The sequence below is a fragment of the Gambusia affinis genome, linkage group LG03, assembly GCF_019740435.1.
Source record: "Gambusia affinis linkage group LG03, SWU_Gaff_1.0, whole genome shotgun sequence".
Lineage (NCBI taxonomy): Eukaryota > Metazoa > Chordata > Actinopteri > Cyprinodontiformes > Poeciliidae > Gambusia > Gambusia affinis.
This window is the reverse complement of record NC_057870.1, coordinates 26,447,644-26,461,857: the sequence shown is the minus strand read 5'-3', so window position 1 is coordinate 26,461,857 and position 14,214 is coordinate 26,447,644. Positions and strand designations below refer to the sequence as shown.

Below are 14,214 nucleotides of genomic sequence, written 5' to 3'. Positions count from 1 at the left end.
CCTCTGACCTCCCATTCATCAACAAAGTTATTGAAAAAGCTGTTTAAACAGTTAAACAGCTTCCTAACGATAACCAACCGCTTTGACTCCTTCAGTCTGGTTTCTGGTCTCACCACAGCACAGAGACTGGCCTAGTCAAAGTATTCAATGACATCCATATAAATACGGACTGTGTGAGAACCACAGTGCTGGTTCTGTTGGACCTCAGTGTTGACCACAACATACTACTGAATCGACTGGAGAGTTGGGTCGGACTCTCCGGTCCAGTGCTTAACTGGTTTGAATCTTACATAAAGAACAGGGATTTCTTTGTTTCAATTGGAAACTTCTCATCAAAGAGGTCAAAGGTGACATGTGGGGTACCCCAAGGTTCAATCCTAGGACCCCTCTTATTCAATATTTATATGCTCCCACTGGCTCAGGTTATAACAGGAAATAATATTAGCTACCATAACTATGCAGATGACACACAGGTCTATATTACGATGTCACCAGGTGACCTTTGACCCCATCCAATCACTGAACAGATGCTTATTTTTGGACCTAAAGAGGAACGATCTAGAGTTATAGATCTAGAGTTACAGATCTAGAGTTATATATCTAGAGTCAGTGCACAGCTTCAGTTATTACAACTAAAAACCAGCGATCAGGCCCAAAACCTGGGAGTAGTGATGGACTCTGACCTGAACATCCAGAGCCACATAAAGACAGTTACAAAGTCAGCCTTCTATCACCTGAAGAACATTTCCAGGATTAAAGATCTAATGTCTCAGCCAGATCTAGAGAAACTCATCCATGCGTTTATCTTCAGTCGTATTGATTATTGTAACGGCGTCTTCACAAGTCTGTCCAACAAATCAATCAAACAGCTGCAGCTGATCCAGAATGCTGCTGCTTGCGTTCTCACTAAAACCAGGAAGATAGAGCACATAACACCAGTTTTAAAGTCCTTCACTGGCTCCCTATAGCTCAAAGAATAGACTTTAAAATACTGTTGCTAGTTGATAAATCACTGAATGCTCCTCCATACACCATACATTAAAGATCTGCTGCTGTTGTATCAACCTTCCAGACCTCTCAGGTCTTCTGGTTCTGGTCTGCTCTGCATCCCCAGAACCAGAACCAAACAAGGAGAAGCAGCATTTAGCATCTATGTACCACAAATCTTTAACAAACTTCCAGAAAACTGTAAAACAGCTGAAACACTGACTTCCTTTAAAAAAAGTTTAAGCAATTTATTGTAAATCATGAGAAAAAAAAGTCAGACATTCCTGAGAAAGTAGATGTCAGGATACACTGCAAAAACATAAATTATTACCATTTTTTTTTAGTAAGGATAAAGGTTTTTTTTATTTTTTATTTAGCACATTTTGAGCAACAATGCAATACAAAGTGCTTTAAAGGAATTGAAAGGAAATACAAACAATGTAACAAACCAAAAGAAAAAGCAAGAAGAAGAAAAATAATCTAATGAAGATCTATTCAAAGACTCCAAGCTTCAGCGTTACAGAGCAACTCTCTGCTGAGTCTCATACACTTTGCAGGGTAGAAAACTATTTTAAACAATATCAATATAAAAATTCAGTAGAAACAAAGAACAAAATAAATCTAAGAAAAAAAAAAAGATTTTTTTTGGTCCCTCCGCCCCCCACACATTGTTGGAACAATGGTTCAGTCCAAAGTGTAGGAGGAGCAACAGCAGCTGAACGGTACAGGCTCCGTTATATCCGCTCAAGTGAGGAGCTAGCTGTTAGCTGTTAGCTGTTAGCTGTGGCTCTGCAGCACAAACAAAGAACCCTCTTGTAAGTAAACACTTAAAGTAAAAGACATGTTACACATTTTATTTCATTTCACTGCTCAATAGGAAGAAACACAATAACAATAAAAATCAGATCGATGTTTCATTTCTTTGGCTGAATCATGATAAACTGCCTCGTTATGCCTTAATCAAAACAAGCTAAACATGCTTCATTGCTTTCATAGACTTAGCTTTTTTCTGTCAAAGGTATCTAATATTTCAGTTACATTCAGCTCTCTAACTCTTACTTTAATAAGAACAGTTTGAAACTGGAGGGGCTGAGCGTTACCACTAACCGACAGCTCAGTATGGCAGCAGAGGGCAGAGCAGCTGATGGTAAAAACATAAATAAAGTTTGCCTTTATTTCTTATCATCTCCAACGTAGAGCCTTTAAGACCACAAAATAAAATCTAAATATTTTCTAGAAAACTCTGGTGCTGAGCCATAAGTTTAAGTTATGATACTCCCAGATATTCAGTTTCTACATGTTTGGGTTCTCAGCCATCCAGGACACGGAACACCCTCCGACCCCACCCGCCCCACAAAACACGTTTAAAGCAACTGAAGTTATAATTTATATAACGCATAACTTGTATTAAGAGCCACTGCAATAAATCAACATTTATTTTATTAACTGGACTCACTCATTAAAAAATGTTTTTATTTAGATCGGTGACCCTGATCCAAACTAGTATCTAAATAACATTTGAATCTTAGTTTGAGTTCAGTGGATCTCAACACGTTGAGAAAAACACATTTGCTACTTACATTTTGGTCCTAAGGCTGGAATACAAAAATATTTTTTGAACCATATTTTGGCTGTTTTGTGGGGTGGGTGGGGTCAGAGGGTGTTCCAATGTTGGTTATTTTTCTTCTAAAAAAATAACCAACATATTGGCTGTAAAACATCATAGTATCATCAATATTATGATGATGGATCATAATATTAATTATGATCAATATCATGGATCATAATATTGTGAGCTTTGTTTGGTTTTATCAAACAATTTTGCTGGAAGTTGATGCTTGAAGTTCAGGTCGACATGCAGAACTGTTTCATTCTGTAGTAACTCTCCTCAGACACCAGAGGGCGCCACAGCATCGGTTATAAAATGGCTTCACTATAAACAGGTTTGAACAATAATATAGATACCGGTTTGTTTGGGGGGTTTTCACTAAAATATCAAGTTTTCTATATATATTATATTTCCCTTCCGAAAATATGTAAAATAATCTGATTTAGAAACATAAAACCTAACCAAACCAATCCAAGAAAATATATTTTTTAAAATATCCAACAATTCAGATTGAATTATTAATAAATGTTAACTTCATCCAACCTCTCACCATTATACTCACACCAGCAACTTTATTTGCTACAGTTTTTCAAATTGTTGTTAATAGAGTTGTACGATACTGGGTATTTTATTATTCTAATTTATTTTCTATCAATCTGAAACCATGTAAATACCAGGCCGGTGTTGCCGATTTTAACACTGATATATCAAACCTCTGACCTTTTGGTGTTTGGTGTTTTCCTTTGACTTATTTTTTTCAAACTTTAAAGTTTATATTCTACAAAATACTTTAACATATTTACACAATTAACAGAAACAATTGTAATGTGTATGCTTTTTTCCTAAACAAAAAAATATATAATTTGAGATCCAATCAAAACATCAGTTTTTAGTAAGAGTTGAGAAACTGCAGTACAAAAATTAAGCAATATTTCGATCTTGTCATGTTAGTATTGACCCGATAAAATAACTTGGGAATCAATATCAGTATTTTGCATCTATCCGCCGACCTCTAGTTTCCAGCCAAATGCAAATAAAAGCATGTAGGTTTCTAGATGTGGTGAAGAAGATTAGCTGAAGTTCAAAACCTCAGAATGAGGAAAAAAGGAGACGTCTCAGACTTTGACTGGGCCATTGTTGTTGGTGTGAGACAGGCGGCCTGACGGCTGACCTGCTGCCATTTTCACAACCAGCCGCTCCTCTGGCTTACAGAGAAAGTCTCCAGTGAGGAGGGAGGTTCTTAATCTGGTTTATTTTAACACTTGTTGAACTTTTTCATCTGGTTTTAATTGTGACTAACTACCTGTCAGTGTACGTCTACATTTTTGCAATAAATTAATGGAATATATTTTATTTTCCAAAGAATCAAATCAGAAGTGCGTTCAGAAACCAGATCTAGGGAGAGTTCTCATAAATTGTACTCAAGAAAGAGCAGCACTACTTCAACATATTTTACTCAAGTAAAAGTAAAAACTTGAGTAGTTTTTACTTTATTCAGTAGAGAAAAGTAAAAACTTTACTGAGAAAAATGTAGAGAAAAGTGTGTAAAAAGTGTCCAAGAAATTATTCAAGTAAGAGGAAAACATGCTTCGTAAAAAGTACTCAAGTACTGATCAGATTATCAATCATTTAATATTTAAAAATTACATCATCAGATGGACCGAAATATAAATTTAAGTGGAAATTTTGCTGTTTTATTGTAGAAAATGACAATAATTCATATAAGGAGCAAAAAGTACAAATATTAGGCAAAATATTTTTGTCCAAATCAGTTTCTTTCAATATAAGACTTATTAAACTTTAACAAACTGCAGGTGTGTGTCTGGTGACGTTTTGGTTAAAACATGTTTGTTTTTCATTCATTGGGTAGAAAATCCAGAAATTTTACTCAAGTCAGAGCAGAAATATTTCATAATAAAATTACTGAAAGTGCAGAGTAGTAAAAATACTCCTAAAAGTATTTTTTTCAAAGATAAGTAAGTGTAATTAGTTAGTGCCCAACTCTGTCAGGATCAAGCCACCACTTCAAGTAAAAATCACCTGGACGCCATCGGTTCTTGATAACCGTTTATTTTCAATATACATTTCATTTGAAAAATAGAAATTCTACAATAAACCATTTTTTCTTCTCTAGAAAGATTCACAAGTTAATTTAACAATAAAGTGTCAGTTTTCCTCTGCAGCTTTCCGACAGGCCGTGAACTAATAACTCCACTGAAAAACCTGCAGAGCACTGAGTTGGAAAACAAAGTGAAGTATTGAAAATAGAGGGATCAGAGTGAGCATCTGTATGAAAACATGATCTTTGTGTGCTAATATGGAGACGTCAGCAATGATCCATCAAGTTTGGAAGAATTATGATGAAATTTTCCAACAGTTTGAACATTTTCCAGTTGGAGAAAACTATCTTTTTTGACCTTTTTTTCACCTTTGCGGTCACATTTAAACCAATTTCAGAGTTCAGAAGGATATTTTGTCCTGATATATAAAACCCTAGAATAGCGATAGAGGTGCTCTTTATTATTAACATTCACACAAGTCAAACAATTGAAAAGTATTGAAAAATAAACAAAATTGGATGTGGAAAAATGTGTAGGAACACTATTCACATTTTCTTTCATAATTTAGCTGTTAGGTTTTATATGGAAGAAATTTAATCTCATTTTTTACACATTGAAATTATAACCCTGAATCTATTCTGTGCAAGTATCTATATATATTTTTTTTTACTCTAAAAAAATTCACATGCAAATGTTTCTTGAAAAATGTAATTTTTGAACTTTTATGTTTTCAGGCTAATTTTTGAAGGCAAATTTCTGCAGGTGATTTTTTTGCAGTGAATTTAAAGTGTAAAAATAAAAAAAACATTGACAAAATTGCAGAAGACAAATATTCAGTGTCATAAATTTGATTTGTAAAAAAAAATCTGATTCCAATCAGGTTATATTTCTTCCAAAATTTTGAAGGATATGTTTAAATTTTACTAAGCACTAAATGCAGGCTAGAAAATAAGATAAAGTATTAATATGATATGCATTCCCAGTTCAGGTTCCTGTTTGGATGATTATGATCATCTTCTACCCACATCATAGAAAAATACACAGGAAATGTGACCGACATTTACACATCATCACTTTTTAAAAATCAACAGAAAACAAAAATATGTTAATAAAAAACAGTTTTGAAGAAAAGGTGTAAAAGATTTGATTATAAACAAACAGAAGCAATCAAATCAGCACACTCAACTGTGTTCTGTTAATTTATATTTAATTATATTAAATCTCTATTTTATTTCCTTTACAAGCTATAATACAGCACATTTCTTAAATTATTGCAATTCTAGGAAAGGACAGAGAGAAAATCTCAAAACTCCAAGAATCATTTGTTCGTAATAAGATTTGAATCTAAAACAAGAGGTAGAGCTATAAAATATAACTTTCCTGCTACAGGAAAATGTTAGAGTAGTTCAGTTTATATAAAAAAATCTGAAAGGTCATATTTGTATTTATATATATATATATATGTGTATAAAAAGAGATGGGACAGCACTCCATGTTTAGTGAGAGCGCTGCAGCATTTACTGTGGCAGCAGTTGCATAGATCAGCAGTAAGGAGTTATATTTAATCAACAAGTGAGACTGAAGGTGTGAGAGAAATACCAACATGACTGTGAAGACAGATGCACTTAAAAATGATCCCTTTTTCAGTCCCAGCAATTCAAAACAAACCTCTTAAAATCATAAAAGAAGCAAAAAGAAGTTAAGATTAATTTGACAGGAAGCTGCAGGTTGGTGGTCTACAGCGACGTTTCGGATCCCCGGCCCCTCCAGTAAAACGTGTCTTCGTCTTCCGGCTCCATGTCTATCCTGATCTGAGGCACTGACTTCAGTGGGGTCATCTCCGGGCTGAAACACAAACCCCAGCTGTCAGGATACAAACGAAAAAACCTGAAACTGTCTGAATTCTTCTGACGGTAATCGAAAAATACACTCTTAAATGGGACCTATAATGCAAAATTCATATTTTGAACGTTTCTATTCTTCCATTTTGGTCTAAAAAACCCCACCGAGACTTTTTTTTTGGCAGTAAATTAATGTTTTTTGGTGACTGGAAAATGAGACCTTCTGAATGTAACATCATCAGCAGGCAATGCACTGTTACCTAGCAACCCCAGCAGAGTTCCGCTCGTTTCCTAGCTACCCCAGCATAATTCTAGAACATCTGGTCAGCTGGTTTTACCGCTGTACAACGGCTGGTGGAAAAGACATGTTTTGGTGTTGACTCACAATTCAGAAACCACATGCTGCATTCCTTTTGGTTGTGCATGAGGATCTACTAATGCTTTTCAAAGATGTACGGTTCTATAATTCCGCATCAGTTTACAGCCAGTGAAAATGAAGACTTGAGGGGGCGTGGCCAGCAGCAGTTTATTTGGATTTAAGGTGACAAAATGCCCTAAAACGGCTCATTCTGAATAAAAAAATAAAGAATAAACAGAATAATAAATAATTGATCACATTTAATTCTATGATTTAATTTAGTAAAAGAGAAATAAAGTGACCTGGTCTTCACCAGTCGGTAAAATTATTTAGATCTATCTTTGAGTACAAAATACAAACAACAGATTCCATGCTGTCATTGTTTGTTAAAGAAAACAGAAAAACTGAGGAAAAACTAAGTACACCCCATGAACAGTAGAATTAGCTTTAGCAGCACTGTTTTCTGTTTTATTTCTTTACAACAAAGTTTCAGTGTTTTCTTCCAAACTTCGGCTGCCAATGGCTGCAAAGTGAATCCGTCCCCTACAGTGATGGACGGCTGGTTTGATGTCATTTTTTTAGAAATAATGCGGTAGGAATATATTTATCCATATGCAACTTTGCAGAAATTTTGTTGCCATGTTCATTTTCTGATGGCTTTTCCCTGAATATTTCAAATTAAGCCTTTTCTGTTAAAGTGACAATTCTAACAAATATATGAAAACATTTTTACAAAAGTCACATATTCTAGCTTTAATCTAAACAAATAATTCATATTTAATCAACAATTCAGAATTTTTCAGGCGCCAGACGAGTCTTTGCCAAAAAGAGTTCATGATTACACCAACAAATAATTATCACAGAACATAAAGCCAAGAAAAGATCAGTGAAAACCTCTGAAGTTTGTTTCACAATCTTCATCCGCAACAGAAAATAAATCAGAAGAATATTTCATATGCGATTTAACTTCCTCGTTAAAAAAAAAAAAAAGACAAACAAAAAGAAAGAGGCAAAACGAGGAAATAACCTAAAATCTAGAAACAGTAACTTTTTGGATGCAAGTCTTACTTTCGGATTTTCAACCCTGATCTGTAATTATATTTATATAATTTTTTTCTGTACCTCGAGTCGTCAGAGTTAGAAGCAATTTGGCTTCAGATTCAACCAACAGGATTATACAATACAAATTTCATACAAAGTACATCATGACGGAAATGACCAAAGAAGGTCAAAGGTTTTGTTCTCTAATTTTCAGAAATCCATTTAACTTTCAGATAATAGTTGGTGACGAGCAGAAACCCTGCAGAAAATATGCCCATATGGACGAAAAAGTCAGATATAAGCAGATTTTGAATTTTAAAAAGTCAGCTATACAGTAGGTCAAAATTAAACAAAAAAAAGTCAATTTTCTGTGTCTTATGGACAAAAACCGTAGAAAATGGTCGACATGTGGACAAAAAGTCGGATATGGGTCACAAAGAAGTTAGATGTAGGTCAATTCTGAATAAAAAAAAAAGTTGCATTTAGGGGAAAAAAGATCAGATGTAGGTTGCATATGGAGAAAAAATGATACAGGACACATTTAAACACAACAAATTGTCTATAGGTCACATTTTGCTGAGGAAAAGTCAGATATGGGTCACATCTGCACCAAAAAGTCAGAAGTAGGTTGGATTTGAACCAAAACAAAAAAAGTCAGGAATAGATTATATCTGAACAGAAAAAGTTAGATATAGATTGGATTTGGACAAAAAAAAAATCAAACATTAGTCAGATTTGGACAACAAAGTAAAAACCGGATTGGTTCTCATCCGCAGCCCAGATGCCTCTGCAGAGGACAGACACTCTGCAGGAGAAGCTGCAGAAGTTCACTGCCGTCTACAGACAGTCCCAGGCTTGGCGCCTGTCGACCTGCTTCTTGTTGAAAAATTCACTTAGCCCTGGGTTAGCTAATCCGCCGATCTGACCTTTAAAGATCAGACCAGTAATTGTACGTTAGCTGTCCCATGACCTTTTACAAACATCACCGCCACCAAGTCAAAACGGAGTCAGCTGCAGCTGAGTTTCTTTTTGTTTCTCAGCTCATCTTTTCCTTTCTCACTCTGTTCTTCCCGTCTCACCTGGATAAGTAGCTGTCCTGGTAGAAGCGGAGCTGCTCAGCACGATGTGTGTCGATCAAGGAATGAGAGGGGCTTCTCTCCTGAGGAAAAGAAAACAGCTGCTTTAATAAGGAATGATTCAAAATGAACTGTTCTTTCACTCAGCTTGAAGGATTTTGCAGGTTTTCATTCCAGGGCAAGCATGCAACAATTACAAATGCTTTCAGCCGGAGAGGAGAAAAGAGGCAAAATGTTAGTTGTTAGTTTCAAACCTGCAGGTCGATTTATGATCAGAGTCGTCTAACAGCAGAGGCCATTAGAAGAACATTAGAGCCAGAAATTAAATTAGAAGATGGGGGGAAAAAAGATTAAGGCGTCATAATTTGAAGAGGTGAGTAGATTTCATGCATTTTTCAGAGACAAGACGAATGCAGAAAATAAAAAAAGTAAAATAAAAGAGTGAAAAACCCAACGTCTGTGTAAAGACGGGTCATCGTTATGAAGCAGAGACAGTCAGGAGGAGGAAGATTTATTTTCCCCTCCAGGCGGTGGCGGCTTACTCACTATCACAGGCCTTATCGCCTAAGAAGGGCTCCTTCTCCATGATATCCATGGGAATTTTAATATTGGGAACATTCTCATTGTAAGGATAGTCACACTGTTGGAGAGAGGAAACACATCCTGAGACAGGAACTGGCTGGAAAGAGTTATCAGGATCTGACATGGTCAGCTCGTCCAGCCAGTTTGGTTCTTTCTTTAAAACAGAAGCGTTTGCAAATTGTTTCAGTCCTGCTTCTGATAATAACCTGATGTGTTAAAAGATAAATCACTTCCTGATTGCAAAACTGATACCAAAGCTTCACAAGATGCTCAACATTCCTCATTTTAAGGATTTATTTATCATAAAATCACTATTTTAAGTCATAAAATTATCTCATTCTACTAATATTGTGACTTTACTCTTGTATATGAGTTTATCATTTGACCATTTTGACCTTTTTCTCATATTATCGTGACTTTATTCGCTTATTATTACAAAATCATTTCTTGTATTATTACAACTTTATCGTAATAAAGTTATAATTTTGTTCTCGTGGTTTTTCCTCATACAACTTTTTTTTCTTTTGCAACATTTTGACATTTCTCTTTTAATTAATTTTTTTATTTTCTCTTTATTCCCTAATACGCCGTCGTCAAACTCTCTGTCCTGCAGAGGGAGGAATCCAGAATCTGAGCTCCACAGAAACAGAAATAGTGAAAAAAAAAACAACAAAAAAACTGTTTTACATCCTGAAGCTAAACTCTTACATCTTCACCATCACTGTCCAGGCTGCCACATTTCTTCTTCTCATCCTCCTTCTTCTTCTTGTCTTTCTCTGGAATGACGTCGTCCAGGAAGCTCAGGTCGTGCTGGGAGATCATGTAGTCCATGGCTTTCCTGACAGCAACCAGAGCAAGAATCTGGAAACGACGGAAACACGAGTTACAGGAGGCTGGGACTGAAACGATCTGACTAATCAAATCAATCGTGATTAATCGATTACTGAAATAATTGCCAACTAATTCTGATTAATCGCTAACTGGAGTGTACAGACTCAAAAAGAGTCAAGTTGCAGAAATAATATCAAACTCAGAGCAGTAAGACTGAAATGATTAATCAGATTAATCATGATTAATCGACTACTGGAATAATTTTCAACTAATTCAGTAATTGATTAATTGCAAACTGGAGTGTGCACACTGAAAAAAATGCCATTTTCTGACAGAATTAAATACTCAGAGCCAAAAATGTACAAAATATTTTTACATTTTTCATTTAAGATCAAAAACCTTCTTTATCTGTGAATATCTTCTGCTTAAAACTCCTTAAGTAGCATTGTTAGCTTCACCTGGTTCAAATTTTGTAAAAAAAAAAATTTTTTTTTTAAATCTCCTATTCAACTATTAATTGGTTAATTGGAAAAATAATCAGCAGAAAGGACTGACCTTTCCACCTATTGATGGTAACTGCAGATGATCAAACGTTCACTAAAGGAATGATGTATTATTGCCTTTTAGGCAATACAATTTTAATTTTCTTATCTAAAAAGGAATTAATTGTCCATTTGCATCTTTTGATGTATTTAAGTGGTTAAGTCAGAAATCAGCAGAATATGACAATTTTTAATCCGACTGTCAGAATAGTATAATTGATTACTAAACTAATCACTAGTTGCATCCCTAGCTGGTACAGTTTTACTAAAGCATCTATTACCAAAATAACTAATTAAAAACCTAAATCATTACTGATCTGGTGTTTTTGAATCTTTTTTGGTCCGTCTATAATGGTGAAACGTTCTGTGGATCGAGTGTTAGCAGGTTTTCCTTTACCATGACGGGGAAAATGATGGCCGCAACGGTGGACTTGAGGATCCAGAGCAGAGCCAAGCAGAGGATCTGGATGAAGGTGAAGAGGTGGACTTTCCTGAGGGGAACGTGCCTCAGGTAAACCAGGTCCGGCTGATGCTTGGCCGGCATCAGCAGCAGCTTCAGCCGATCCATAAACTAAGCAAGAGTCAAAACAAATACAGGCCCGAGTGTCACACCAATCAGAAGATACACAGGTGGTTGATAAAATTAAAGAAATTTACCTGAACTCCATTAAGAGAAGCAACTCCCATGTACAAGAAGACTCCATACAGGACCGGCATGGGGATAAACTGGATGTGCATAAGCAAAATGTGCATAAATATGCAGTAGAAATGGCTTTAAAGGGCCTCTGATATGTATTTTCCTGGCACATAAAATTATTTTATAGCACAAATAAGTAACCATGTTACTTTCAGTTATTATAAAAATTCTCTGACTGTGCAGTTTAACACACTGAAACTGGGCCTCTGTCTCTTTAAGAATTTCCAACTCCACCTCCAGGAAGTCATCACCTAAACATTTCTCAGTTAAAGGGGCAGCATTATGTGTTTTCCAGACACATGTAACCATTTTATAGCACAATCATACAACTATGATGCTTTCAGCTGTTATAAAAATGATATAAACATCAAATATGAATAATATAATATCTTGAAATTGGGTTCCTGTCTCTTTAAAAGCTCCAGCTCTTACTGAAGGCGGGGCTAGGTCCAACAAGGCGTTTTGCACAGCTGAGTGGTTGCTATGGAGATTAAAGGATTTCTCAAACACGCATGAAAAAAATCAAAGCAACACTCCATCTATGAAATAACATAAAAATATGATGTAAAGCTAAAAATCAGATGGTTTGACATAAAACTGCCCCTTTAAGAGAAAACTCTACCAAAGCAAGTGTTACTGCTGCAAAATATTTGGTAGATTACCTTTAAAATTGGAGACATGAACACAGACAGTCCTGTCAGGAGGAACACAACCACTCCGGTGACCCTCTGCTCTCTGCAAAACAGGACAGGAAAGAAACGTTGCAAAGCTAAAAGCTTTAAAACCTCAATAACTGGACTCATTTTCCTCAATAACAATAAAAGTCTGACAGTAACAGAAATGGTAACGCGAGATACATTTCAAGAACATTATATTTGGAAAAGCAAACGTTGTTTGTAGAGTTCAAAGCCGATTTGGATGTTTCAGTGTGACGCTGCACAGCAGTTTATTAGCTCAGCTGCCACAGCAGGGGGGCGAGGAGGACGGAGTACAGATATGAAAACAAAACACAAACCATCCAAACACAGGAAGAAACGTGTTAGCGTAGCCACTGAAGACAAAACCACACAAATCCACAGCAAATTCATGTTTTAAAAATCTAAATCATCCAAGGGAGGAAGAATAAAATTGTTCTTGTTCAGTCTGTTTAATTGAGAAGATGAATGTGTGGTGCTCATGATCAACCAGGTTTCAAAATCCAACAATAATTTTCTCTAAAGTGTCCATTTGGTTTGACCTGACATTTCAAAACAGATCAGACTGAGAAGACAAATTTCTCCTAAACACTCTGGGTGAATGATGCTGTGACCCGGGCTTTAAATCACCGATGCATACTTTGAATTTAAAAGTTGAATCGCGATCAGAAGCCAAACAAGAGGGACAACAAGCAGAACGAGAAGCTCAAGTCAGAAGAGACCAAACTTTATTTTATATCAGGAGAGGAAAAAAATGAGGTTCATATTCTCACCCTGTTATTCATTCATTTATTACACAGTTTCAAGATAAATATTTAGCTTACAAACTAAATATTTAACTTGCTATTTACATTTTTTATAACTTTTACACCACTTAATGTTATTTTTGTATTTACTAATATTTAACATTTGAATGGAGTAGATTGTGAACAAATAAGCGATTTCTGCTTGAGGATCAGTAAAGTATATTCTATTCTATTGCAGCTAAATATTTAACTAACTAAATATTTAGTCTAAAACTAAATATCTAGCTTACTAACTAAATATTTACCTTGTTCACTAAATATTTAGCTTAGAGCTAAATATCTACCCTGCTAACTTAACTTGTTATTAAATATCTAGCTATGTTTTTGGCTTGATAACGAAATTTTCAGCTTAAACTGGAGCTAAATATTAAGTGTATAAGCTAAATATTTTTGCTTGCTAATTGTATGTGAAGTTTGAAACTGTGATATTTATAAATGAAATAATAATCAGTGAAAATCTGACTTTGAAAAAGGAACCCCAAATCACTGTGTACCTTTACAGATGGCTGTACTTTTGTTTTGGCGGCTCCGTTGGTTCTCACCTCACTCCCAGGAACTTGGGCTGCTCTCCCGGCGCCGACGTTTCCGTTTCCATCTTCAGACTGTCGATGTGGGCGATGGAGATGACGGTGGCGGCCACATACCACGGCAGGCCCATGAAGGAGCAAACCACCATCAGAACCGCCACCCAGAACAGATCCAGATGGTAACCTGCCCCTTTCTGTTCCAGACAATAAACAGGGTCAAAGGTCGAGAACACGCTCGGACACGGCCGGTGCAGCTGCAGACGGACACGGACCTAAATTCATGCTAAAGGCCTTCGTGATCAATTCAGCAACAGGCAATAATCTGCGGCCTTAATCATTTTGGACTTTTAAAGATTTTCAATCTGTACTTATTCAATTGGCAGATTAATTCACTTATAACAAGACATTTTCCCATGTTATAAGTGAAATAATCTGTCAATTATTTTTTTAAATCAATATTAATGAAATATTGGCTTTAAAAAAAAAAAGCACGTTTCTTGCTGAAATGTTACTTGTAAATTAATTTTGTCTTATTTCAAATGTACTAAGATATTTGCTCTAG

The 14,214-nt window shown here is 35.6% G+C and overlaps 1 protein-coding gene across 10 annotated transcripts in view; it reads right to left on the bottom strand.

The window, feature by feature from the left end:
• Window positions 1-5,610: 5,610 nt before the first annotated feature.
• The window catches only part of slc4a4a (solute carrier family 4 member 4a), a 57,761-nt gene continuing 49,157 nt past the window's right edge, over window positions 5,611-14,214 (bottom strand). For 6 of the 10 annotated variants that reach the window (XM_044112834.1, XM_044112831.1, XM_044112833.1 and 3 more), the window contains 7 exons: window positions 13,668-13,846; window positions 12,287-12,359; window positions 11,585-11,653; window positions 11,325-11,498; window positions 10,263-10,415; window positions 8,976-9,055; window positions 5,611-6,501 (listed from right to left, as the gene is read on the bottom strand). In XM_044112834.1, coding sequence (XP_043968769.1) covers window positions 6,393-6,501; window positions 8,976-9,055; window positions 10,263-10,415; window positions 11,325-11,498; window positions 11,585-11,653; window positions 12,287-12,359; window positions 13,668-13,846 — 837 coding nt within the window. In that variant the 3' untranslated portion in view covers window positions 5,611-6,392. Of the gene's footprint in view, window positions 6,502-8,975; window positions 9,056-9,518; window positions 9,613-10,262; window positions 10,416-11,324; window positions 11,499-11,584; window positions 11,654-12,286; window positions 12,360-13,667; window positions 13,847-14,214 lie in introns of those variants that run through there. The other 4 variants (XM_044112839.1, XM_044112832.1, XM_044112837.1 and 1 more) reach the window with 1 other exon arrangement.